Here is a 27,270-nt window from a genome sequence, read left to right as displayed (position 1 = left end):
CCTCGGGACTCCCAGCAGGGCAAGACCTAATGGCCCGCTTGGCGTTGCTAGGCAACCCAGGGAGGCGGTCCCAATGCCGGGGGGCGGGGGGAACTGGATTGGTTCCGCCTCTCTCTCCATCCCATTGGCTGCTATCTATGTGGTACCGCCTCCAGGGGCCGGATTCGGAGGTAAAGGCCTGCGCCCCCGAGGCGTCCCGCCCAGGCCGGCGCGCCCTGACGTCACGTCCGGCGGCGGCGACGGCGGCGTCTCTGCACTTTCGCCGGGCACGTACGGCCGGGGGAGTTGGTCAGTGGGGTTGTGGGGGCTATCTGGCTCGGGGCTGGAGGGGTAGGCGTAGGGAGCATGGGCCAGGGTGAGGAGGTCGATGGGCAAGGGACGAGGGAGGGGGCGCTGTGGGCCGCCGTGACTGCTGATGGAGTGTGACCGCAGCCGCCTTCCGCCCGGCTGCTCGAGACGTGTGGGCGCGGCGTGGGTTCCTCTCACCTGTCTGCAGCCGCTGTCCTCCCCTGCCTCCGGTCCTCTCGCTGTGCCAGGCTGATAAGTTCGCGCTGATTTAGCGCCTCTTTTCCCAAACTTTTGATTTCCTCCCACCAGCACCCTTTCCCGACTGTGTCCCCACCTAGTCTTCCCGCACCCCCGTCACCCACACTCTCTGCCCACCTCCGATATGGCCTGTTTACTTGGACCCCGCCCCCAGGGAGGCTCTCAGTCTCTTCCCGCCTCAGCTTGCACCTTCTAACCTTGAACTAAGTCCTGGTTGTAATAAACGTGAAAGAATAGAGTCTGTCTCCCTCTACCCTGGTCTCAGCTCCAGGGGCTTTCTCTTGCTGCCTCTGGGTTGGACTGGTCAGTGTCACTGCCGTGTTTCTTCCCTTCAGAGGGACCATGGACGGCTCCTTCGTCCAGCACAGCGTGAGGGTTCTGCAGGAACTCAACAAGCAGCGGGAGAGGGGCCAGTACTGCGATGCCACCCTGGATGTGGGGGGCCTGGTGTTCAAGGCACACTGGAGTGTTCTTGCCTGCTGCAGCCACTTCTTCCAGAGCCTCTACGGGGATGGCTCAGGGGGCAGTGTTGTCCTCCCTGCGGGCTTTGCCGAGATCTTTGGCCTCCTGCTGGATTTTTTCTACACCGGCCACCTCGCCCTCACCTCCGGGAACCGGGATCAGGTGCTCCTGGCAGCCAGGGAGTTGCGAGTGCCAGAGGCTGTGGAGTTGTGCCAGAGCTTCAAGCCCAAAGCCTCGGTGGGACAGCCACCAAGTGGCCAGAGTGGGCTTGGGAAATCTGCCCCCCGGGATGTGAACAGCCACCTCAAGGAGTCTGCGGGTGTGGAGAAGGAGGAAGTTTCAAGGACTCTGGGTCAAATCCCCAGGGATCCGGAGCTAAGCGGTAGTCTCAGCCCCCAGAGGCCCCGGCTTGGCCTCCCTGCTCAGAGTGAGAGCCCGTCCTTTCTCCGTGGGAAACTCAAGCAGGCCCTGAAGCTCTGTCCCCCTGGGGACAAGGAGCCTGAGGATTGCAAAGTGCCCCCAAGGCCCTTCGAAGCTGAAGGTGTCCAGCTGCAGGGCGGGACTAATGAGGTACTGGGCTCAGGGTGTTGGAGAAGGGGAGATGGGGAGAAGGGACTGATACTTTTCAGGGGTAATCTGGACCCAAAGGTACAGTCTGTTTTGTGGGTTTAGAACAGGGTTTTTCCAAATATAGGGCTTCCCAGGTGGCGCAGTGGTAAAGAATCTGCCTGTCAAGGCAGGAGATGCGGGTTCAATCCCTGGATCAGAAAGATCCCCTGGAGAAGGAAATGGTAACCCACTCCAGTATTCTTGCCTGGGAAATCCCATGAACAGAGGAGCCTGACGAGGTACAGTCCGTGGGGTTGCAGAGTCGGACGTGATGTCTCCTAATGCAGGAAGCCAGCTCCATCCCACAGCCTCAGGCTGACCTTCCTGCCAGTTGTGTCTGTGGTTGGCAGCTTCTTGGGGCCGACGTGGGCGGCATTAGGTGTTTCCCCAGGGAAGTGAAATCCAGGTGGACCTCCAGTTACCCACATACAGAGCTCCTGCTCTCAAACCTGGGATTGGGATGTTGCTGCTGCCCTGGGACCTTGAAGGGAACAGGCACTGATGAAGGAACGGATGCTTCCGGTGGCAGGCCTGGGTTGGGACTTGAGATGAAACCAGATGGAACTAGCCACCCTGTAGACCCATCCCCAGAACCACTGCTGATTCAGTTTGGTGACCTTGCCCCCTCCTGCTGCCTCTTCTGCTCTAGTGGGAGGTGGTGGTTCAAGTTGAGGACGACGGGGATGGCGATTATGATTCTGAAACTGAGACTGTGCCAACCAAGAGGAAAGCAAACGTAATCAGAAAGCCTTGTGCTGCTGAGCCGGCCCGGAGCGTAGGTTCCCTGGCAGCCGAGCCTGCTGAGAACAGAAAAGGTACAGCGGTGCCAGTTGAATGCCCCACATGTCATAAAAAGTTCCTCAGCAAATATTACCTAAAAGTCCACAACAGGTAAACGTTCTGTTTTTCTACTTTGTTTTCCCATCTGCTGTTCCTGTGTTGGGGGAGGGGGCCCGCGCTCCCCACTTGCGGCCCACGTAGGGGGGCTGGGGTGCCATCTCAGACCCACACGGTGCCTGGCATTGGTATCCTCTGACCATTGGGGAGTGAGACTCTGACACTGGATGGCTTCCTTCTTCCTCCCACTCCTGTGAGCTCTCTGCTGGGAGCGGGTTTGGGGACACCCAGGTGGCGTTAGTGGTAAAGAACCCGCCTGCCAATGTAGGAGACATAAGAGACAGAAGATTGCCTGGAGAAGGGCATGGCAACCCACTCCAGTATTATTGCCTGGAGAATTCCATGGACAGAGGAACCTGGCTGGCCACAGTCCATGGGGTCGCAGAGTCTAGCAGGATTGAAGCGGCCTGAAGCAGCTGTTACATCAGGCTCCACCCACTGTGGACCTTGACCTCCAGCAGGCTTCTCCCAAGGAGGTGAGAGCAGCCTGAGGGCCCATGCTGTGGCTGAGGCCTGACCGCAGGTATTACTGAAGCCTGGCAGCGTGGGCCTGGGGCCAGGATGTCCATCTGTAGGGTGGGTGCTACCTGCGTTTCTGCAGACAGGTTAAGTCTCAGGTGTCAGCGGAGCACTAGGGACCCTTTGTCGAAAGCTGCTGTGTCCGGTAAGGTGTTGACTTAAAAAATAATCACAACCTAAAAGTTGAGAGTTATGTTTTATTCAGTGGGAATTTTTAGGACTTCAAGCCCAGGAGGCAGCAGCATCTCAAGTAACCCTGAGAGAACTGCTCTGAGGAAGCGAAGGGAGGAGCCAGGTTATATAGAAATTTTTGCAACCAAGGGTATATAGTCTGAACATCAAAAGATTATTGTTAAAGAAAACCAGATATCCCAAGTTAAGGAATTTTGCACTTTTCTGTGTATGGGAAGATGTAAGCTTCTGGGCTCACTGAACTCCTTGGATATGCACCTCAGCTATCTGGGACAAGTATCCTGTGTTTTTCCACATCTTGAGTGTCCTTGGGGCTCACCTCAGGAAGTGGCTGCATTTTGGTGGCCGCAGGTAGCAGGTATTCTTCTCCTGAGTTCCCTTAGGGCTCACTGGCTCTCCTTGGAGGGCTACAATGACTGGTGCCTGTGACATCCAGATTCCACAGGAAGCTATTTTAACTTAAAAGTAATTAAAATGAAATAAGTTTAGTTCCTAAGTCATGCTAGCTTCATTTCAAGCGCTCAGTAGCTACTTGCAGCCCTAGCAGCTGAACGAAGGCCACAGCATGGACGTGGAGTATTGGAGTATTTCTATCATCCCGTACATCCTTGTGGAAGGCACTGCTCCCGAGGCCTTGCTTTTCCTAGGGCTTGCAGGGGGGCAGCTAGGTGATGCGCCTTCCCTCCCTGCCCCTCTTCAGCCCCAGACAGCACTTGGTGCAATGTCTTGCCAAGCCAGGCGGGGCCATGCACGTTTTCTCACTACGACACTCTCAGAGGCCCTTGTGACTGAATGGAGTTGGAACTGAGGACAGAGGCCCCTTGCTCTCCCTGCTTTGGGGGCAGCTGCTGCCAGTGGAGCCTTTGGGCCAGTCACCCTGGGGTGACCTGTATATGCCTGCACACTCCCTAGTGTGAAACTTGGGTGCAGGTACCAGCCCTGTCCTCCTCTTATGCTGCAGGCCACTAGACTGACCTAAGAACTAGGAGGGGGTGCCAGCTGAGGTGCCAACTGAGGCCTTGTGGGTGCGGGACAGTCAGTGTATCAGCAGGGATGAGAGAAGAGTGCCTGTGGCAGGCTGTCAGTGTTCTTCCCACACTATTCCGGGCTCTGAGGTCAGGGTTCACTTAGTTCATTCAGTGAGCTGTCTGCCAGGTGGCTGGGCGCTTCAGATACCTTCATGAAGAGAACAAAGGGACCTTGTGGAGCTTGCCTTCCAGCAGGGCGGTGAGACCCTGAACGACCAGATAAGAGACTCTGCAGTGTGCTGAAGGGCTAGAAGTGCCATGGGAAAAAAGAAAAGGATAGGAGGGCTGGGGAGGGGGACCTGGGGAGTTCAGGGTCGGGTCAGGTTGCAATTGTAGACAGGAGACTACCCAGCAGGTTCAGAAGAAGTGAGAAAGCTTGCAGATGGCTGGGGAGCAGCTCTGGGCTGGAGGGAAGCTGGAACAGAGGCTCGGGTGGGAGGGAGGCAGCAAGGTAAGGGGCAGCAACAGGCCTTTCTCGGGGCCAGATGCCAAGTGTTAGAGGGTTGAGTAAGGTGATGAGATCTGGTTATCCTCGAGGGTCCATCCGACTCCTAAAGTGAAAACTTGTTGGGAGGCCTGCATGGAGCACAGGACCAGGTGGGAGGCCCAGGCAGTGGCCTGGAGGTGGCGCGGCTGCACTGGGTGGTAGCCCGGAGGCCAGGCCGAGGTGGTCAGATTGTGGCCATGGTTTTGAAGGCCAAGCTCACAGAAGCCCCAGGCAGGCTGAGAGGTTTCTCCAGGGAGTTGGGGCCCAGAGGTTATGTCTGCCTTTGGAGAGACACTGCAGCTGGCCCTCCCAGTGGCCTGTGGTTCGGGGGTGTCCCCTACAGTGGGAAGCTGTCCCCTCCTTTGCGGAGTCTCCTGGAGGGAGGAGGGTTTCTGGACGCACCCCACAGCTTCACCAGCCATGTGGAGAGCCTCAGGCGTCAGCGCGGGCAGCTCAGCACTGTCAGCAGAGGTGCCAGAGCGGGCCCTGTGTGAGGGAGGGCGGCGAGTCTACTCAGTCTCCACACCCCTTGGCTTCTCCCAGCAGGAAACACACTGGGGAGAAACCCTTTGAGTGTGCCAAATGTGGGAAGTGTTACTTCCGGAAGGAGAACCTCCTGGAGCATGAAGCCCGGAACTGCATGAACCGCTCAGAACAGGTACCTGAGGGCCAGCCAGGGTCCTGCTGGGCAGGCACACGCTGGCTTCTGTCTCTCTTCCACCTGGGAGGGGCCCCCAGGGGACTGGCCTGACAGGACTGTAGACTCGAGAGCCGCAGGGTCCTTGGATGTCATCGGGTCCCCTGCCTGGTATGACAGTGGGGACATAGGCCCCAAGGGCAGAAGGGACAAGCCCAGGAGGGACACTGCAGGAGGTATCTTGGGTTTGCCTGCCTGGGTTCCTGGCTTTGGAGAAGGGGGCTAACTGCTGAGAAAGGCCACCTGGCCACCTCCCCCACCCCCCGGTGGCCTAAACCCCGCTTCCTAGAGGCTGGTCACCAGTCAGGGTGGGGGTCACAGGTGAGGCCATTCGGCCTTTGTCCCTGGTCTGACTCTCAGCCTGGCGTGGTGGGCTTGCAACACTCCGCGATGTCACAGTCAGGGCAAGCAGATTATGTGTTGCCCTCTCCCACCCTAGCGCCCCCACCCCTTTGGGCAGACTCTTGCCAGCTGTGAGTGGAAGCCCGAGCAGAGGCCCTCCCCACACTGATGCCAGCCCCGCCTGCCCCTCATGCTGCCAGGTCTTCACGTGCTCTGTGTGCCAGGAGACGTTCCGCCGGAGGATGGAGCTGCGGGTGCACATGGTGTCCCACACGGGGGAGATGCCCTACAAGGTCAGGCTCGGCCTGTCCCCGAGGCTGGAGGCCGAGGGGCAGCCCCAGGATCTCCACCCCACCCGCCTCGCCCAGCCCTTCACGTGGGAATGGTGTCCGGGCCTCCCCTCCCTACCCGCCCAGTGCTCCTGTGTCTCTGGGCGGGATTCCATCACTGGAGGACAACCTCAGCCTCTGCCTGGGTGTGACCGTCACACTTGGTCGAGGAGCCTCCGAGCATCTCAGGCTGGGCCCTGCCTCCGATTCCCCCCCAATAGCCCTGGGGTGACCCGGCTTCCAGTGGTGTTGGCGGCTTCAGGGGTGACCGTGACCTGTCTTGCAGTGCTCCTCCTGCTCCCAGCAGTTCATGCAGAAGAAGGACCTGCAGAGCCACATGATCAAGCTGCACGGAGCCCCCAAGCCCCATGCGGTAAGTGCCAGGCCACACCAAGGGTGGGGGCTGGGCCCGCTGCGATGCCGGGAGCCAGCCCAGGGAGGCGGTGTGGCTGGTCTAGAGCGGGCAGGCTGTGCGGTTTCCCAGGGCAGGGACTCCAGGGCGGCCCTGCTCCTCACTCTGGCCCTGCCTGCCTCTGTCCCCTAGTGTCCCACCTGTGCTAAGTGCTTCCTGTCCCGGACGGAGCTGCAGCTGCACGAGGCGTTCAAGCACCGTGGGGAGAAGCTGTTTGTGTGCGAGGAGTGCGGGCACCGGGCATCGAGCCGGAATGGCTTGCAGATGCACATCAAGGCCAAGCACAGGTGGGACTGTCCTCCCTGGACTGCCCTCCCCAGGCCCGGCCCTGCTGCCACTCACAGGGGCCAGAGTGCCCCCACCTGTGTCCAAAGCCTGCAGCCTTTCTGGAGGGGAGGACCTGAGGGATCAGGCAGCTTGCCAAGCAGGGAGGCTGTGGGTGGGGATTCATGCAGGATGAGGCTCTGGGCCTCCCTGGGCAGAGTCCTGGTGTCCCGTGGCTCCTGGGATGGAGCTCATGCCCTCTTTTCCCCAGGCAGCCAGAGTCTGTTCTCACAGCTCAGGCAGGCTGGCCTCAGCCTAGCCTGTTTCCTTGGCTCTGGGATCAGGCGTGTTCCCAGCTGCAGGGGCACTAAGGGGACTGCTTCTTTTGGTGACGCCTGTGTCCCTGCCTGGACAGGAACGAGCGGCCATACGTCTGTGAGTTCTGCAGCCACGCCTTCACCCAGAAGGCCAATCTCAACATGCACCTGCGCACGCACACGGGCGAGAAGCCCTTCCAGTGCCACCTTTGTGGCAAGACCTTCCGCACCCAAGGTGAGGCAGGCCAGCCCCTCCCTGGCTCAGGGCTGAGGCCCGGCGGCTGAGCCCCCCTCCTTGTCCCCACAGCCAGCCTGGACAAGCACAACCGCACCCACACCGGCGAGAGGCCCTTCAGCTGTGAGTTCTGTGAGCAGCGCTTCACAGAGAAGGGGCCCCTGCTCAGGCATGTGGCCAGCCGCCACCAGGAGGGCCGGCCCCACTTCTGCCAGATCTGCGGGAAGACCTTCAAAGGTACCTGGGCCTGTGGAAGGCCATCGCCCTGCCCTACCCTGGGCGGAGGGAGGGCCAGGACCTTTCCCCTTTCCCCGGGAGAGGCTGGGCGCAACAGTGGCTGTCACACGCTCCTTGGCAGCAGAACCCTCTTGCCAGCAGGGAGTGGGTGGAGGCTCCTGAGGGCCCCAGGCAGTAGAGACTTCAGGGTGCCGCCCGAGAACCTGGCAGGGCCGAGCCTGCCCACTTCCTGCGTCCCCCAACCCCAGCCCTTCCCTCCTGCAGCTGTGGAGCAGCTGCGCGTGCACGTGAGGAGACACAAGGGGGTCAGGAAGTTCGAGTGCACTGAATGTGGCTACAAGTTCACCCGGCAGGTAGGCCTGGCTGCCTTGCCTCCTCCCGCCCCTTCGGGCCCCTGAACCTTCCTCCCTCTGCACCCAGCCTGAGACCCCCTAACCCCTAGGCCCACCTGCGGAGGCACATGGAGATCCATGACCGGGTGGAGAACTACAACCCCAGGCAGCGCAAGCTCCGGAACTTGGTCATCGAGGACGAGAAGATGGTGGTGGTGGCACTCCAGCCGCCCCCCGACTTGGAGGTGGGCTCAGCCGAGGTCATCGTGGAGTCACTGGCCCATGGCAGCCTGGCCTCCCAGCTCCCTGGCCAGAGACTGTGTGCGGAGGAGAGCTTCACGGGTGCGGGCGTCATGGAGCCCTCGCTCATCATCACGGCCGCCATCCCCGAAGACTGTGACACATAGCCCCTGACCCGTGCACGGTCCCCTTGGTCCCAGCCCCCAATAAACCACAGGGCTTTGGACTTGACCATTCCAGCCCATCCAGTGGTCTGTTCCCATGGAACCTGGGCTCCGGGAGGAGCTGCTTTCCTGCCATGTCCTCTAAAAGAAATGGGGCACTGCCTGATCTGTGCACCCCAGATCTTGGCCAGCAGCTTCCCCAGGTTGTTGGGAAACCTCAAGGGTGAAACATGGGTTGTTAGCTTTGGGGGCCATGCCTCTGGCTCGGGGCACTTTAATTTTTCTCCCGTCTGGGTTTTAGAACTGCACCAGGTGGAGCAGTAGTGTTCCTATAGCACAGCTTCAGCGATGCCAGCTAGAGAGGGCGGAATTCATCACTCAGCCTCTGGAGTCAAAACAGGGTGGCTGGCCAAGACGGGGGCCCAGTGAGCGTGCAGCCGAGTGGATCTGGGGCTGGAGGACGGGCTTGCGGCTAAGCATACTCTGGATCCTAGCTGGTGGAGAGACTACGGGCAGGTCCCTGGGGAGAACCTTGTCCAGGAGGCTGGCTTGAGGAACAGGCAAGGCCAGGCCTAGAAGGCCAGAGGCCCGGGTAGCACCCAGGTTCCGCAGCTGTGGGAAGAAGTGCGTGGGCTCAGGAGGCCACTTGCCTGCACCTATTCCTCCCCAGCTCCTTCGTGATGTCTGTGACCTGGGGCAAGTGACTAAGCGTTTCATTTCCTTATTTTTAATGGAATTAGTGATAGTGCATGCTTCGTGAAGTGAAGTCGCTCAGTTGTGTCCAACTCTTTGCTTCATAGAGAAGGATTAAATGAGGGAGTCTGCTCTTCCAGTCCCAGGACTGGATAACAGACCACCCAGAACTGCCCACGGGCTGGGGGGCAGGTCTGCTCTCAAGATGGCTCACTTGTGTGTTCCTGAGAAGGTGGCCCTGGCTGTGGGCCGGGTACCCCTTCAGGGCTTGCCTGGGCTCCACCAGAGCATGGTAGCTGAGTGCCGAGAGCACACGTCCCAACAGGCCAAAGCTGCCTGTCTGTGATCCAGCCCTGCAAGTCCACAGTGTCACCCCGCCACATTGCGTCGGTCCAGGCAGTCACCACACATCATTCCTCAGGTTCAAGGCTAGGGAACGTGGACCCCACCACTCACTGGGGGTGTTGGAACCTACACACTTCACAGCTGCCTCACCCGGAGTGTGCCCTTCTGCTCACTGCTTAGCTTGGCAGTGTGCGCACAGTCAGCGGCAGTGACAATCACGACCCACCACTCACCTCCTCACTGGAGGATTCCCGAGGCACCTGCCCCATCCTGTGCTGAACACCTCGGACTTGAGGAAGGAAACTCCGTTTTAGAACCAGAACCCATCCAGCAGTCTTTCCTGTTACTCCTTGACCACCAGGTAAAGAGGTAAAGATAATATTCAAGTGCAGTGACTGCCAGCCAGGTCATGAGCCACTGGAGATGGCCTGGGGACTGAGGCGGACCTGGCCTCAAGATTCCCCCTTCCTGGCTGGGCATTGACTGCTTCCTTGGGTTCAGTGGGCTCTGCAGACATGAGGAATGTTCCAAGCTTCTCAGCCTCTTCTAGGGGGATCTTCTATTTTAAGGGCCCGCAGTTTACCTGCTGCAGAGATGGGGATCTCACCACCACTTGGGACCCCGCTTTCAGGAAGGGGGCGCAAGGCAGTGGGCAGAGTGCCCTGAAGTGGAGTCAGGAGGCTGAAACAGCTCTTGGCCTCCACCACCCACCTTCTTCCCACCTCCAGGGCTCAGCCTCCTCTTTCCACTACTTCCTGCCTTGTAATGACAGAGACGAGAAAGGGCTTGAAAGGCTATGCCCCCAAAACTACCAGCACAAGTCCTGGGCACTTCAACCTCGCCCCCGTTGCCTGTGGGTACAGGGGCAGCTGCATTAATGAGTATTACACACGCTCCTCAAGTGCGCCTTTGTTCCCCTGCCCCATGTGCCTGGCCTCAGCCTGTAAGGTGCCAAGACCCGGCAGCAGCAGGATGGAGGCGATGACACCAGACATAGGAAATGTTTTTATTTCAAAAAGTTAATGTATTGAAGGCATCCTAAAACCTTAACAAGATCCCAGACACAGAAGCCTAACGAACAGACAAATAAATATGCAAACCTGCCCCACGCTCGGGGGGCTGGCACTGGATGTCGGACCCTGGAGGGAGGGTGTGCTAGTCCAGAAGAGTCTCTGAAGTTGTATAAATATAGAATACTTTATAACAGTAGGTCAGCATTAAATACTAGTCACTGAACTCTCATATAACTTAACTTGCCTCACAGACTCAAAGTCATGTACATCTAACACATAGAGACAGTCCCTCCCGGGGTGGCCCCGCCTGTCAGTGTGCAGTGATGCAGCGGAGGACGGAGGGCAGGCAGGGAGGGGACACTTCTCAAGGGTCGGCCCTGCTCCTGCACCCCCAGCAGGAGCCTGCTGTTGCTGAGGCTGGTGCCTCCCCTTCCCAAGGTGGGGTCTGGGGGTGGGGACCTGGGGAGTTTCTAGGAAGTGAACATCACTGCCCCCCCACCCCCAAACCATCATCTGAGTCACCACCGGCGAGTGGGGTGGCTGGTCACACAGTAAAGTACCAAAAACACAGCAAAGACCAGACCAAGGCCCAGGCTCCGGCCCTCAGCACTGACCAGAACGCCGTGGCAGGTGACAAACGCTGATTTAGGAGGAAATCATGTGTCTGCAGCCCCAGCAAAAGGCCTCCCCATAAGCCACTGCCTGTGGAGATTCCTGCCCTTGACACAGAGGAACAGCCCTGCCTGCCTGGGGGGTGGTAGGAGGAGTTCCAGTGACCATGGCACACGCTGCCTTCCACCCCCATCCTGCCTTCGTGGGCTGCCCAGGCCCTCCACAGAGACAGCCCTGGAAAGGGTGTCTGGAGTCTTTCCCATGAAACTGAGTCCCTGCTCCACCCCCATGACCTGTCACGTGTCACCACATCTCTCTGCGTGACGCCACACCCCCTGGGAGGGCACAGACTGGCACTGAACTGGTGACTGGGACAGAATCAGGGCTCCATGGATCCCAAGCACTCCGGCCTTGCTGTCCCCCTGCCACGCACAGGAGACGAGCCATCACATTGGGCAGCCTTGTCTGCCTGGGAACCCACGTTGGCCACTCCATGGAGCCAGACCACCTCTGGGTGGGCTTGGCCCACCAGGCAGGCACCTGGGCTGGAAGAAAGGTCACAATAAGCCCTGGGGAGTGAAGTGAGGGCAGTGGAGGGGGAGCGTCTAGGGCTGTATCCACCCTGGGGGGAGTGGGGCAAGCCAGCCCCAATTCACAAGGGAGGACACTCAGACCAGGAGGGGTGATCTGGCGGGGGAGGTCCCCAAGGAAGCAGAGGGAAAGCACTTATCTTGGCCAAGGCCCAAGGCAGGAAACGCCGACTACCTCCCCCCCGTCCCCCCACCGCCTTCCCACTGTGCCAGCTACACCGGGTGGGTGGGGGCTGGGAGTGGTCCCTGAGCCAGGGCCCAAGGGGACCTGAAGGGCCGGCTCTGGGCTGTGGCTGCTCCAGTGGGGTTTCCAGAGCAAGACGGTCGACCTGACAGCTATGGCTCCCCAAGGGCTCCTCACAGCGGGGAGGCAGGGCCCCCCCACAGCTTCTGCCCAATAAAAGGATTGTTAAGAGCCACTTGGGAAGTGATGAGAAAACTTTTCTTGGTGAGAACATGGATGAATATCCACCCAACGAGGAAAACAAACACCCTCCCCTTTGGAAGGGAAGGAGGACAAATTCAAGCAAAGGGTACTTTGGGGACCTGGAGGGGCCAGGACCAGCATCCACTGAACACTCACACTCCTCAGAACCAGGGACACCAGCTCTGGGGTTCCCAGGGGCTCTTCCAGGCACCCACCTAGAGAAGCCCTGGCTTCTGCAGGGCTCAAAGCACATGCCAGCCCCCTAACCTCCCTGCGGAAAACTTCAGCAGTGGCCTTGGAAGAGTAAAGATCAAACCACCTGGACCTTGCTTCTAGCTGCCCTGTCTTCGTTTAAGGAAAGGCCAACTGCGTTTGAAACCTTGTGACCAACCACCGAATCTGCCCCGCCCCGGGTTCCTTGAGAAACAACCCGTTCCTCTGCTCAGGCTGCCAGGGCAAGGGCGTCCACAGCTGTTTGCCTGGCGGGGCTTCAGCGACAAAGTCCCAAGGCCTCCTGGAGAGAAGCTACGACCTTGCACTTGCAGCCTTTAGTCCTCTCCTGCACTAGCCTGGGACGAAGGTCCTAGAGGCCCCCAAGTCATATGGGGCCACATTGGCAGGTGGGCTGGATGGGAACTCCAGCCCCTGCCCCGGCCCAGGTCCACTGGAGACAGACAACCCCTAGCAGGTCCCGCTGGGCCCTCTTCAAGGCCATGCTCTTGTCCACTCCCCGCCCTGTGTCGCCAGGTCTGAGCTTACTTCCAGGAGGCCCACCCATAGCAGATATCTCGGTGCGAGGCCCCAGCAGGGTTGAGGAGCTGAGCAGGCGGACCCCTTTACTGTGGAGCTGGCCTGCCGGCTGTCCAGCCCTGACCATGGAGTGTGGAACCTCCCTGGGGCCATCGTCGGCCTGATTCTCCATGTTCTGGATAGCAGGATCTGCGAAGAGGCTGTTCTCAGACTCCTGTCCGCTTGTACCCAGAAGTGCTGGGGTTCTGCTCTCCCGGGGCAGGGGCAGGCAGGGGGGCAAGGAGGCACAGGTGGTGACTGCAGGAGGGGTGTGCCTGCATCTGTGAGGTGGGGGCCTGGGGCAGGGGGGATTCACTGGAGCCTGAGACGTGCTGACAGGGAGGCAGCTCTTCCTGGACGAAGGAGCGGGGGCACGCACACCAGCCTTGGTCCCAGCAAGCCTGCTGACAGGGAGGCAGCTCTTTCTGGACCAAGGAGCAGGAGCATGCACATTAGCCTGGCCCCAGGAGGCCCTGAACGCACAGCAGCTCCCCAGGTATTACATCCTGAGCTTTGCTCGCTCAGCTGCCCCCGAGCCCACGCTCTGCCCGGTGGGCCCCACCTGTCCTGTGCACAAGGAAGGGGGTGCTGCCCCCTGAGGTGCCAGGTTACCTGCACTGAGGCCCTCCCCGGGCCGGGCCGGGGCTAGTGCAGCTCAGCGGGGTTCTGTGGCGGCCGGGGCTGGCCCACATCCATGTCACTGCTGCCACCGTCTAGCTCAAAGCCACGCCCGCCCAGGGGTGTCTGAGGCATGAACTGGCGGAAGATGCTGACGCTGCCGTGCCAGAAGGTGGGCTCTGGGAGCCGACCCACCACGCTCCACGCCCGAGTCTCTGGGTCGTAGGCCTCCACCACGTCGGAGAGTTCGAAGGTGTTATCGTAGCCCCCAGAGACGTAGAGCTTACCTCCGAGGACGGCCAGGCTGCCCCCAACGTGCACCTGTGGGCCAAGGTGGGCAGTGAGGGGAGGCTGGCAGCCAGGACAGGGGAGAGCCCCCACAGCTCCCCCTCTGCGGGGAAGGTGCCCGGGGCCCCTGGCAGGGGTGGCCTTGGCACTTCCCTATACCCCGGCTAGTAAACAGGGGCTCTGTGCCCAGGGGTCACATGCCATGGCTGGTCCCAATGGTGGTCAAGGGCCTCCAAGCAGCATCACCCCTGTAAGATAGGCACAATCGTTCTCCCCATCTTACAGATGGGAAAACTGAGCCACACTTGGCTGACAGTGGCAGAGCTGGGCCTTGATCCAGAGTCTGGGCTCTGAACCACAAGACTGGACTATCCCACCTTTCCCAAAATCGCTATAATGAGTACGTGTAGCTCATTATGGGCTTCCCAGGTGGCGCAATGGTAAAGAACCCGCCTGGTAGTGCAGGAGATACAAGAGACGTGAGTTCAATCCCTGGGTCAGGAAGATTCCCCTGGAGAAGGAAATGGCAACACACTTCAGTATTCTTGCCTGAAGAATCCCATGGACAAGGAGCCTGGTGGCCTATAGTCCACAGAGTTGCAAAGAGTTGGACACAATTGAGCACGCATGTGCGGCAGCTCATTATGGGGACAACCAAAGTTAGATCTGGCAACAGTAAAGATGTCAAATAAACTCTGACATTGTAAATTATGACACTGGTCACACAGCGTTATCAAGAGGGAAGGTTTGGAAAATTCTTCTTTTGCTGTGGGGAGGTTGTGCCATGCAGCATGTGGGATCTTAGTTCCCCGACCAGGAATTGAACTCGTGCCCCTCGCAGTGGAAGCACAGAGTTCTAACCACTGGACCACCAGGGAAGTCCCAGGTTGAGAAGTATTAAGAAAGACAGAAAATAGAGATAGAGGTGGGTATAGATGTGTGTCTGGGAATAAGGAAAGTGTCCATGTGGCCAAATGCTACCAAACCTTCTTGGTTCCATCTTATTGTGAAACTCAACAAGCAAAGAGTCACACCCCATTAGGCAGAAGTGTGGGTACACAGCAGGTGCTCAATAAATGTACTCCCAAGGTCAATCCCCAGAGACCTCCTTGTCTGACCTCATCCCTCTGTTGCCCCTGTGTTCACTCTGCTCCAGCCATGCCAGGCTGAGGGCTTGTTCCATGAATGTATCAGGCATGGCCTGCCCCAGGCCCTTTGCACTTGCAGGCCCTCTGTGGAACACATTTCAAGCCTGCTCTCTGGCTCACAGCAGGCACTCGCTGAACTCTGGTCTGAACGGATGAACTAAGCTGTGTGACTCTAGCATCTTATTTAAGGTCTCTGTTTCGGTGACCCCCAAACACAAGTTGAAGATAGCAGCAGCCCACTGAGCAGTGAGACAACACTGGGGAAGTGCCCAGGACAGACCCCTGCCAGCTGGGACTGAACCCCCAAACACCTATGCTGACACTGGTTGGAAACCAGGACCAGCCAGAGCTCCCAATGCTGGCGAGTCTGCAAACTCACCTGATTCATTGACGGGATCTTATCCCATTCGTTCTTGGTGGGGTTATACACATCCACTTCGGCCGAGTCGTCCCTGGGGAGGGGGTGAGGAGGAAGAGCAGGTCAGAGTGAGTAGGAAGCCCCTGGGTGTGAGTGCTGGAGAGAGGGTCCTCCAGGCCCACCTGCTTTGGGGACCTCTGTGATGCTGTTTGGCTGCCCACTGGCCAGTGGGACCCTGCCCCTGGCTCAGGGGGCAGACTTCAGGTCCCCACACCTTGGGCTCTGAGCCTGGAACCCACCCTTGTTCCACACACCCAACAATCACACTTAAACCCTTTCCTGCAGCCCAGCACCAATGCAGCCGACCCTGACCCCCCTACCATGGTCACATGGTAGCCTCAGCTCCAAAACTGACCATGGCCCTTCCGTCCAATCTCCACTTATTCTTCTGATTTGGACTTCTGCCTCCTCTTCAGGACAGCCTTTCAGGGCTGACCAGGCTAGGCCAGGCCTCCCGCCCCACTGCCCACCCCCCTGTGCCCTGGACTGCTCCTCGGCCACTGCCCTCCCACCGCCGCCAGCCCCCATCACACCCTGTTCACTGCTACATCCTAGGTGCCCAGCAGGGTGACCAGAATCGCAGGACCGAGGACACCAGCACTGCCCCCGCTCTGGGCTCAGGCTCCTTCAGTCCTGTTTGACTCACTCGTGATGACTTCACTCAAATGTGAAGGCACAGCCTCAAAAAACACTATCTCCCAAATAGTAGCGTTGATGATGATGATGGTCACAGGTCAGGGGTTAGCAGAAGGGCCAGAGAGTAAATACTTCAGGCCTTGTGGAGCAGACGGCCTCTGCGGCAGGTCCCCAGCGCTGCCGCCGAGAACAAATGCAGCCATAGACGTATAAACAAAGGGGCTGGTTGCCTTCCCATAAAACCTTATTTACGGACGCAGCTTTGAATTTCACATAACTTTCCGCACGTCAGGAAGTATGACTCTCGCTTTGATTTTTTTTTTCCCCTCCAACCACTTCAGAATGTAAAAACCAACCTTAGGTTGTGGCCCATGAGATGACGATAATTGATATGGGAACCCGCTGGGCTGCCCGCCCCAGCTGCAGGAACACAGAAGCTGCAGTCAGAAGGTGCCAGGTTGGACAAGGCTCTTGCCTCCTGCCTCTGTGGGGTTGGGACACCCCAGCCCAGGAGCCATGTGAAACTGGGACCAAAGTGGAGCATGGCTAAGGGGAGGGGGCTGCTGGTTGCTGCTCACAGCCAATGGCAGCTGCAGCGGACAGTGTGGGACACCTTGTCACAGCCTCTTCTAGACAGGAGCTACCCCCACAGGGGGCCTTGTGAGCAGGGGTGATGTGGCCGAGGTGCCCAATGGAGTGGACAGGGTGCATGAACGCTCACGTGCACGAGACCCAGGCCCCTGGGCTCACCCACATGCTCAGGTGAGGCCAGGTCCCCACTCTTCACTTACAGGACAAACAGGCTGCCTTTCCAGACTGCTCACACTCTTGCCAGGTTTGGTGGGAACTCTGGTGGGGGGGTGGGTGTGATGAGTAAAGTCAAGCCCGCCTACCCGGCCCTCCATAGGCTAGGTGACCATGTATGAAGGCTAACAGTGGGTCTTGGGGGGCATCCTAAGGTTCGCATGTGGGGCGGTTTAGCAGCTGACCAGCAACCCCAACCAGGAGGACCAAGGTGCTGGGGCCTTCCGCCCACACGCTGGTCCTTGGGCATATCTTGTTCTAGGACCGTGGGGTGGGGGTAGGAGGGCGTTCTCAAAGGCACACAGCCTGGAACTGCCATGAGGGGCTGAGGTCAAGTTCCTGGCACTCTGAGGAAGGTTCTGGCACACTCGTAAGGTATATTTATAGCCATCCCCACCCCCACTTTGAAGAGGTTTTCACGACTCGGGGAGGAGAGCTGGACGAAGGATCAGACGATGTGATGTTTTATAAGAGGGCCGGGAGCCGGCTGGGTCTCTGGGGCTTCCTCGGAGCCGACCTGACCTTTCTGGGAATCAGGGAGGCCTGGCCACCAGGAGACAAGCAACACCACTGGGTTCTAGCTGTGTTCTCCCAGGAAGCCTGGGAACGAGCCTCAGGTCTGGGGGAGGGCAGGCTCAGCCAGTGAGAGGTGAGTGGCCCAAGAAGCACACAGTCCCTGTCCTCGGCTCCCTATTCAAAGTCCCAGATGGAATGGGGAGGGAGGGATGATCATTCACACCTTCCCCTCCCCTCTGGGTCTGAAGCTTCAGGCAGGCTCTAGGCCAGGGAGGGGAGAGGCAGATACACAGGCCTAGGAGCACGTAGGGCTCCCTGATGGCTCAGATGGCAAAGAACCTGCCTCCCAATGCAGGAGAACCAGGTTTGGTCCCTGGGTTGGGAAGATCCCCTAGAGGAGGGCATGGCTACCTACTCCAGTATTCTTGCTTCAAGAATCTCATGGACAGAGAAGCCTGGCGGGCTATAGTCCATAACGTCACAAAGAGTCAGATACAACTGAGCGACTAACACACACAAGCACGTATGTGTGTGCATACGTGACACACACGCAGAAGCTGTGAGCTGCAGGTGTGGAGCTCCCAGCTCCTCGGATGTCCACTGGCCGATGAAGAAGGGGCATTTGGCTGTGACAAATCGTCAAGACCCACGGATGCATGCTGACCCACTGGGTGCCCAGCTCCACGGCTCCGCAGCTGGGCCCAGGGAGGCTGGGATGTGGTGACAGCACATGGGACCTGGGTTGGAAGTTCTTGGTTCTAACCCAGTGCCACCATTTAAAGCCTGAGGGGGCCTTTCCTGGTGCTCCAGTGGCTAAGATGCCGTGCTTCTAATGCAGGGGGCCCAGGTTCGGTCCCTGGTCAGGGAACTAGATCCCACATGCCTGCATGCCACACCTGAAGGTCTGAGTGCAGCAACTAAGACCTGATGCATTCGCATAAATATACATAAAAGCCTGCAGTTGTGAGCAAGTTCCTTGTTTTTTTTGCCACCTGTGAAAGGGGGACAACAGTGGTGTCATCTTATTAGACAGCCACGGGGGACTAGCCTTGAAAATGCCCATAAAGCAGGTAACCCAGAGCTCGACCCAACTGGGGATTCCAACGGGCTAACTATGGTCATTGTTCCTGCAGGCAGCTCCAGGTCGGCTTCATACCAGGCCCCTCCCTGGTCCAGGGTGGTGGCAGGATCCTGGGAGAACCGCATTCTTTCAGCAAGACTCATGAGCCCTCCTGGGCCAGGCCAGGCAGGAAGGGAAGAGACAGAACCTGCAGAGACGCACTGAACCCGGAAGTTCTGCTTTCTGCAGAGGGGGCAAGGTCAATCCATCCACCTGGTCCCTCACACCTGGCACCAGTCGGCTGATGAGCAAACTGTCTGTCAAGGCCATGCTCCCCCTCTCAAAGACTCAAGTGTCCAGAAAGCTCTCCTCTTATTAAGATTCAAAGTTCCTCTAAGGTAGGATAGGTGGCTCCTTTTGGTAAAGGTCAGATGAGACCAACTTGGGTTTTTAGAGGGACCCAGCTTCCCAGGTTGAGAAGGCAATGGCAACCCACTCCAGTACTCTTGCCTGGAAAATCCCATGGACGGAGGAGCCTGGTAGGCTGCAGTCCATGGGGTCGCTAGGAGTTGGGCATGACTGAGCGAATTCACTTTAACTTCTCACTTTCATGCACTGGAGAAGGAAATGGCAACCCACTCCAGTGTTCTTGCCTGGAGAATCCCAGGGATGGGGGAGCCTGGTGGGCTGCCGTCTATGGGGTCGCACAGAGTCGGACACGACTGAAGCGACTTAGCAGCAGCAGCTTCCCAGGTGGCACTAATGGTAAAGAACCCGCCTGCCAATGCAGGAGACAAGGGTCTGATCCCTGGGTCAGGAAGATCCCCTGGAGGATGAAATGGCAACCTATTCGAGTATTTTTGCCTGGAGAATCCCACAGACAGAGAAGCCTGGTGGGCTATAGCCCACAGGGTCGCAAAAAGTCAGACACAACTGAAGCAACTTAGCGTGCATACACAGGCGAAGTCTAGCCAAAAGACATAGTTAATTTAGCATCTTTGAATCTCAAAAAGTTCTCTGCAAAGACCTAGCTCCATCCATCACACTTGGGTCTCAAGAGGCCACAGAAACCACTCTAAGGAATGAGGGGCAGAACCATGGCTCCATGTCAGAAAGATCCAACCTCAGGGCCCAGTGTGGCCTCAGTCTCCTCATCTGTGAAATGGGAGAACACTGAAGCTGTGCTTAGCTAGTAAAAAAGAGCACCCAGTGGCCTTGGCCCCTGGGGACTCACCTGATGAAGTACATGAGTCCGTTCAGAGTCACTGTCTTGGGGGCAAAGGACCAGGGTGGGAGCTGGCCACAGTCCACCAGTGACCACAGGTCCATGTCTGGGTGGTAGCACTGCATGACCATGGTCTCCTTGCCGGCCAGGGAGCCGATGGCATAGAGCCGGCCCCGGCAGGCCGTGGTAGAACAGTTGTCCATGGGATAGGTCATGGGCTGCAAGGCCTCCCAGGAGTCGGTGGTGTGGTCGTAGCGCTCCGTGCTGTCTGCAGCCACCACGTACAGCAGCCCGTCCAGCACGGAGGAGCTGTGGTACTCCCGGGCCTTCAGCATGGGCGCCACCTCTGTCCACTCATTCACGCTTGAGTTGTACCTCCACACGCAGTCGTAGAGCCGGGAGCCATCAGATCCGCCTGCCAGGGAGGACAATGGGCAGATAGATGATTAACCCACACCAACTCAGGGTGAGTCACCCACCCGTGACTCCCTGAACTTCCTAGAGAGTAAGGATGAAACACACATCCTCTCTTACCAAGGCCAGGGGCTCAAGCCAGGTATAGGCTGACCATTGCCCAGGAGGATGGTCCAGTTTCATGCCATAAAAACACCACCGCACCTCTGTGGGCCAACCGGAGGCCCAGAGGCCACAATTCTGAGTACACAGTAACCTCAGTTTGGATCCCTGCACTCAGAGTCAGACACCTCAACTGGACGGGAGCACCAGGTCTTGGAGTTCATTTTCCCAGGGAGCCACAAGTCATGTGGGTGGGAGGGACTTCCCTGGTGGTCCAGTGGCTAAGACTCTGAGCTCACAATGCAGGGGGCACAGGTTCGATCCCTTGTTGGGGAACTAAGATCCTGCATGCTGTGCTTGGCCAAAAAAAAAAAAAAGAAAAAACAAAGACAGCATATGTGGGTGGGGTGCCTGGGGACTTGTTCATTAAATTCTAGGCATCCCCTAACCAAGGCTGGGCCAGGATGAGTTAAGAGGAAACCTAAGCGCTCAGCCAGGAAGAAACCTAACACAGAAGGTGATGCTATGAGTGAACTTCTGGGGTTGTATTTCTTGATTTACGTGCAAGCTACTGACTTGTTTTGTTTGGAAAAAGTCATCAAGCTGCAAGTATGATGTCTACTTTTCCATCTATATGTCCAAAAAAAGGGCTAAAAAGCAAACAAACAAAGCCCAGTGGTACTGGCTATTGCCAAAAATTAAACCAGGCTCACCTAGGACATTAGGATTCTCACAGGGTGAAGGGACCCTAAGAACCCTGGGGGTTGGATTCCCCTCCTTGCCCGAGCCTGGGGGCACAGGGCAGAGCAGAGCCGCCATGACATTCTATCCGGCTCACAGCCCAGAGCTTTTAGAGGGAGAAGACAGCCTCCTTGTAAAGTCCTCCCAGCCTCCCTTCTTCCTTCTAAAGGAGAACTGTGTCAAAGGCAGCTGAAACCACCTCCTCGCCCCTGTGAGATTCCCTAGAGGCAGCTGTAGGGAATGACCCAGCCACCTGTCTAAACCCAAAGGATTAGCTGAGACATTTATGGAAGGGTGTGCAAATTGGGGCGAGTCTGACCAGTTGTGGGAGTTCACTGACCAGACTTCAGTGGTGGGGGGAGGGGTGGGGTTGAAGGGGGTTGGTTCCCCAACAACACAGGGCCAACCTCAGACTGGGAACCGGCCCATTCTGGCAGATTCCCGTGGAGGCAGGACCTGGAATGGCAGCCATCCTCAGGCAGGACCTGGAGTGGCAGCCTGTCCTCAGGCTGGGTTGAGCCCAACTTCTCAGCTCAGAGCCCCCAGGACACTGGAGGGAGGCGAGGGTACCTCAGAGCTGGCTTTCTCCCGAACTAACGTGCCAGGTTGGACACAGCGCTGCGCTGGCCCAGCTGAGGCCTCCCTGCCTGATCCAGCCCCCTGCAGGCCCTGAGCGTATGCTTGGTCGGGTTCTTTCCTTATATAGCCCTCGCACAGACCGCCCCTCCTTAACCTACGCATGGAGGGAGCCTCATGTTTGAACTGGGATTCATCTTTAATAAAAAATGTGGGAGATGCCCAGGACTGGGGCGGGCTGGGACCCGCCCAGCATGACTCGGCAGTGTTTTGGGGTTTGGGCCAAGTAATTGGAAGAAAACCTCTTAGCATGTGACTCTGTTTACAGTTGCTGGGCTGGGAGCAGCCTAAACACCACGTGACCCACAGCACAGGGCCTAGGTACAAGCCTCAGGGAATGCTGTCACTGGTGACCAAGTGAGTGAGTCAGGGGACTGTGCTGCTCAGCTGGGAGGGAGAAATACCCCCTACTGGGGTAGAAAGGATGTACCACAGGGTGTCAGTCCTTGGGCTGTCCCCAGATTCCTTAGGGAGAAAAGGGAAGCACTCATAGTGCAGGGTTGGAGAAGGAAATGGCAATCCACTCCAGTGTTCTTGCCTGGGGAATCCCAGGGACGGGGGAGCCTGGTGGGCTGCCGTCTATGGGGTCGCACAGAGCCGGACACGATTGAAGCGACTTAGCAGCAGCATGCAGGGAGGCTACCCCAGTGTCTTGCCACCAAATGGGGATACCACCTGGGCAAGGAGGGGGCTGCTCAGACAGGCCCTGTGAGAGCCACAGACGGCTACTTGTCCCACTAACACAAAGGGGTTCTTCTAGATCTTAAGTATCAACCCTAGAAACTTCTGTGCCTGCAAGTCGGGGGTAGGGGGCGTGTCCACCTGCACCCAGGTGCCGCCTGCGTTTCCAGGCACTTCGGGTTCTCTTGCAGGTGAAAGTGCCTGCTTCCCCTTGGGGTCTGGGCGGGCCAGGGTCCTCCTGACCAGCCCTCATGCCCACTCACCCGTCACGTAGATGTCGTTGCCCAGCGCCACGATGCTGTAGCCTCCGCCCAGGTGGTCGGGGAACTCGGCCAGGTAGCGCCACTGGCCCGTCTGCGGGTTGTAGCAGTCGACGGTGACCAGTTCGTCGCAGTCCTGGTCGCATCCGCCCACGAGCACGAGGATCTCGGCGAGGCCGGTGGAGGGGCGCGGCCGCATCCGAGGGCAGGGCCCGCGGTCGTGGCGGTCGTAGCGCGCCGCCTGGAAGTCGCGCGCCTCGCGCAGCAGGCGCAGGCAGGGCGGGCAGCGGGCCACCAGCGGCTCGGCCTCGACGTGCGCCAGCAGGTAGAAGCGGCGCACGAAGGGCAGGCGCACGGCCTCCAGCAGCTGCGGCCAGTGCGCCGCGCGGCGCGGCGGGTCGGCGCGTACCCAGCGCAGTGCCAGCTGGTAGGCGGCCTCCTCCTTGGGCACGCAGAGCCCGTCGTCACGCAGGTAGCGCAGCAGCCGCGCCAGGGGCAGACGCTCCAGCTGCTCGGCGCCCAGCTCGCCCACGTGGCGCAGGATGAAGCGCTGAGCCGCGCTCGCCAGCCCCGCGCAGCTGAAGGCCTCGGCGAAGTCCTGCATGTCCAGGCAGTTGGTCAGGTCGAGCTGCTGCTGCAGGAAGGCGCCGCACGCCTCCTTCACCGCCGGGAACTGCAGCAGGTCGGCGGCGCGCAGCAGCGGCTCGGCGTTGTCGCCGCTCACCGCCACGCGGCCCGTGTAGCTGAAGTCGAGAAGCAGCTGCAGCATGTCGGGCGGCACGCCGTGCAGGCGCACCCGCTCGGCGCGGCTCTCGCGCAACTGCCCAGCGAACATGGCGCGGAAGTAGGGGCTGGCAGCCGCCAGCACGGCGCGGTGCGCCGGGAAGTCGCGTCCGCCCGCCGCCTCCAGGGTCACGTCCAGGAACTTGCGCTCGGCGCGGAGCTGGCTCAGGCCACGCAGCAGGCTCAGCGCGTGCGCGGGGTCCGAGAAGGGCAGTACGGCCAGGGGCGCCGGCCGCTCCATGGCGCCTTGACTCGGGGCGCGGGGCCGCTGCTCGCGGTACTCAGGAAAGCCGCGGCCGGGGCCAGCGGAGAGACACTCGGCGCTGGGAGCCGCCGCAATAAATACGACCGGGCGCGGCGGCCTCAGGGGGGCCGGGCCGGGGGGGCGGGCGTCACCGACACCGCCTACTTAACTCCTTTGGGTTCGGCGCCGCCGCCAGGCTGAGCGCGCCGACTCGCCTCCTCTCGCGCGCTCCCGCCCCCGCGCTCCAGGCTGAGTCACCGCCGCCTGCGCCCGTTCCCTCTCTCCGCCCTTCCGGAGCTTTCTGCGGCCTCCCGCCGACGCCGGAGCCTGGGACACCGGGTGACAAGTGTCCTTTCAGAGGGGGCGGCCCTGCCGTGCGCTGGAATCAGGCCTCCAGAGCCTGCCCATCACCCACTCGGCCCGGCTGCCGAACAAAACCCGGTGGGGGCGAACGAAGCCATCTCTTTCGCGCCAGACTTCCCAAACTGCTCCAGGGCGACTCGGTACAATGGCTTTTTTTTTTTTTTTTTTGGAATTCCACTAGTTCCGAGGGTTGCTTGTTAACCCTATCTCGGGACAGATTTCTAACGACGAAATATGTTTTTACAATTCAGGATTAAAGCAAGAACAAGTATAAAGTCTTTAGGTGACGTTTTCTTCTTGGCGCATCCGTGAGGGACACGGGGCCAGATGCCAGCAATCTGCTCCGCTGCGTTCCTGCAGGAGTTTCTAACTTGACTAACTCGGTCAGTAACTTTCGTCAGCACACAAGGCGCAGTTTTAGTTTCTGAGTCATAGAGACCCTTTCAGGCTCCGAGCTCGCCTCTGAAGGGGAGGGGCCTGCCCTGGCTGTGTTTGGTCATCCTGGCCCTCTAGCCCCTCCTCTCCTGGTAATAGAAATAGGAAAGGCAGAAATCAGGGTAGGAAAGATCCATGAGAATTCGTTAGAATATACTATTAAACTGAACAAAACGCTGAAGCACCAGAATATAATTCCTAGGAAAAACAGCAGTTTTTCCTCTTCCATTTGAGGGGCACCAGGTACCCAGAGGGAACCGGGCTCTCAGCTCAAGATCAGACGGGACTGCCTTAAAAACCAGAGATGTGCCTCTTCAATGTCACCACCACATGTGGGGTGACCACGAAGAAAGAAATCTTCCTTACTTTGGTTCCAGTAGATACAATACCAGGACTTTGCTTTCAAAGAAACCAGACGAAAAAATTCCCTCACTTGGAAGCCATTTTTTTCTTCAGTTCAATGGACGCATTTGCTCATTTTTAGAAAAGACCCTTATTGGGCTTCTTGTGTTGCAGATGAAACCTGGGTTTCTGTTACTGGGTAGCCCCCATCCCGCCCTGAAAGCTTGGCAAACACACCGGATGGAAGCCTCACTCCGCTCGCGTGTGTCCTGGGGCAGGCGGGCCACACCAGGAGCTACTGTCATTTCTTGGTTCCAGCTCACTCGACTCAGCCTTTGGAGAAGACATCTTGATTTTATTCCATCTCGGAGAAGTGAACTGTAGGCCCTCTTTTCTCTTCGGGAATCTCTCACCATCTTGCCGTGAGAAGGTATCTGATCTGAATGCCAGCATGGGAAGCACAGCCCTAAGTCAGAAAACATTCAGGTACCCAGGCCGGCTGCCTGTTGCCCATAGATGGACTGTTCACACAGCTATTAACGGCAGCATTCCTGGGTCCAGGAGCCGGGCCAATAAGCTTACTTGCTCAGGCTTTGTGACAAGAAAGTCTGAGTAGCCAGGAAGTGGGATGTTTTCAGGGAAAAGTACTATAGTCCCTCTAGGTCAAAACCCACCCACCTGGTATAAATCAAATCTTTACATCAATAATGTTTCTGTAGTTAAGAACTGAGCCTACTTTTGTGTATCCCCAACAACAGGGATTAACTGTTTCAGGTTTACTTTGAAGAATAGATGTTGCTATCTATTAAAATAGAGCGATGTTCATGTAATAATGTCAAGCAAACAATCTGATTACCTGTGTGTCCCCCAATTGTTATATGTGTTTATATGCCTACCAAGAAACTGTGAAGATAATATTTTTCTCGAGGTGGCTAGGTTTATTTTGTTTTTTGCTTACCTGCATTTTTTGTTTTCCTATATTAAACATATGTAACCTGGATATTCAAGGAATATTGAAAGTTCAAAATAAAAAGTTCAGTTCTTGAGGAAAAAAAGTATATTACTAATATCCTAGACCTAACAGGAGAGCACTTGAAGCACTTGAAGATGTGTATAAATCTAAGGCAATGAAGGAATGTAGTTAGAAAAGAAAGGAACAGATTTAGACTTATCAGCTGTGTTTGGAATTTTGAATAACCTGCTAACCCAAGCATGCTACTTGGTTCCTTTTTTTTGCTCATTAATCTCATGAGTTCAAAACGGGAATGTGAAAAATTCATTCACTGCAGTATGATAGTGTGATGCATACAGTCAGCAAACTGTATTAATATAGGGGTTTAAAAGTCTCAAATATCATCCAACACCCTGCTGCTGCTGCTAAGTCGCTTCAGTCGTGTCCGGCTCTGTGCGACCCCATAGACGGCAGCCCACCAGGCTCCCTCGTCCCTGGGATTCTCCAGGCAAGAACACTGGAGTGGGTTGCCATTTCTTTCTCCAATGCATGAAAGTGAAAAGTGAAACTGAAGTCATTCACCCGACTCCTAGCGACCCCATGGACTGCAGCCTACCAGGCTCCTCCATCCATGGGATTTTCCAGGCAAGAGTACTGGAGTGGGGTGCCATTGCCTTCTCCAACACCCTAGGTGTGGTGCAAACACCACTTTCTGGTGAGGAGGGTGTTAACTGTAACCAACAAGCAATAGTTTGTGGGAAAATATATTTAAAGACTAAACTTCAGTCATGAATGTTTTAAAATTGTACCTCTTCTAAAATCATGAAACTGGTCTAAGTAAATTTATGATCATGTAATTCAAAGTGATTTAACAAATAATGGTACATATTTCATTAAATACCAAATTAAATAAAAACAAATTTCATTTAAAAAATGAAAACTACTTGATATTTGAATTCTGATTTTAGGCAGTCAGGACAACAGGTAACTGAGATAATTTTAAAAGCTGCTGTGACCTCCTTTTTATTTTCTTTGAGAACATACAGGAAGGCTCATAGCCTCATTGAGTTACACAAGCCTGTTTGCCATGACAAGGCTGTGATCCATGAAGGGGACAGGAACAGTATAAATACTGTAGCATTTATAAAGTCAGAAAGAGATTGTACCTTTTCCCAATTAGACATTCTGAATTTTTTCTGATTCTGGGCTGCCTAAGGTGTGGTTTGTAATGTACTTATTACATATAATTTTTTTCCTTTAAGGAATATTACAGTATTCTGTTAATTATTAAGTGTAGTATTATATGAAAATGACATGCTACAAATAAAAACATTTACATTGTTTGGGACATAGTGTTACCTATTAATCTTTATATTTTACCTGTATAAACCAAAACATGAGAAATCCATTTGATTCATCTATGCACATCTAATTTTCATCATTATATGAAAAGTTGACAAGACCAGTTTAGAAATTATTAACAATTTAAAATTATTCACACTGAGACTTCCTTGGTGGTTAGGGGCTGAACCTCTGTGCTCCTAATGCTGGAGGCCTGGGTTCCATCCCTGGTTGGGAAACTAGGGTCCACATGCTGCAACAGAAGATCCTGCATGCGACAACTAAGATCTGGTAGAACAGCTATGACGAACCTAGACAGCGTATTAAAAAGCAGAGATGTTACTTTGCCAACAAAGGTCCATCTAGTCAAAGTTATGGTTTTTCCTGTAGTCATGTATGGATGTGAGAGTTGAATCATAAAGAAGGCTGAATGCTGAAGACTTGATGCTTTTGAGCTGTGGTGTTGGAGAAGACTCCTGAGAGTC

The 27,270-nt window shown here is 56.9% G+C and overlaps 2 protein-coding genes across 5 annotated transcripts; one reads left to right on the top strand and one right to left on the bottom strand.

Annotated features, from left to right (window-relative positions):
- The first annotated feature begins 185 nt into the window (after positions 1-185).
- ZBTB48 (zinc finger and BTB domain containing 48) lies at positions 186-8,376 on the top strand. Of its 3 annotated transcripts, none has more exons than XM_019976153.2 (11): positions 186-288; positions 882-1,578; positions 2,267-2,508; positions 5,284-5,398; positions 5,980-6,072; positions 6,395-6,481; positions 6,653-6,807; positions 7,200-7,336; positions 7,409-7,573; positions 7,838-7,926; positions 8,016-8,376. In XM_019976153.2, the coding sequence occupies exons 2-11, from the start codon at positions 889-891 to the stop codon at positions 8,310-8,312; spliced, it is 2,070 nt and encodes a 689-aa protein (XP_019831712.2). In that variant the 5' UTR covers positions 186-288; positions 882-888; the 3' UTR covers positions 8,313-8,376. The 3 variants fall into 3 exon arrangements, with proteins under 3 accessions (XP_019831712.2, XP_019831713.2, XP_070624382.1); XM_019976154.2 differs by having other exon boundaries at positions 254-270; positions 5,287-5,398; XM_070768281.1 differs by having other exon boundaries at positions 254-270.
- Positions 8,377-10,339: 1,963 nt separating this feature from the next.
- KLHL21 (kelch like family member 21) lies at positions 10,340-26,774 on the bottom strand. 2 transcript variants are annotated; one of them, XM_019976158.2, is made up of 5 exons: positions 22,329-26,774; positions 19,501-19,906; positions 15,212-15,284; positions 13,391-13,717; positions 10,340-11,517 (listed from the first exon to the last, which is right to left on the bottom strand). In XM_019976158.2, the coding sequence occupies exons 1-4, from the start codon at positions 23,347-23,349 to the stop codon at positions 13,424-13,426; spliced, it is 1,794 nt and encodes a 597-aa protein (XP_019831717.2). In that variant the 5' UTR covers positions 23,350-26,774; the 3' UTR covers positions 10,340-11,517; positions 13,391-13,423. The 2 variants fall into 2 exon arrangements, with proteins under 2 accessions (XP_019831717.2, XP_019831716.2); XM_019976157.2 differs by having other exon boundaries at positions 10,340-13,717; positions 22,329-26,773.
- Positions 26,775-27,270: the final 496 nt, after the last annotated feature.

The sequence above is a fragment of the Bos indicus genome, chromosome 16 (genome assembly GCF_029378745.1).
Source record: "Bos indicus isolate NIAB-ARS_2022 breed Sahiwal x Tharparkar chromosome 16, NIAB-ARS_B.indTharparkar_mat_pri_1.0, whole genome shotgun sequence".
Classification (NCBI taxonomy): domain Eukaryota; kingdom Metazoa; phylum Chordata; class Mammalia; order Artiodactyla; family Bovidae; genus Bos; species Bos indicus.
Note: the sequence above shows the minus strand (reverse complement) of the source record. Positions and strands in the feature narration are given on the sequence as shown.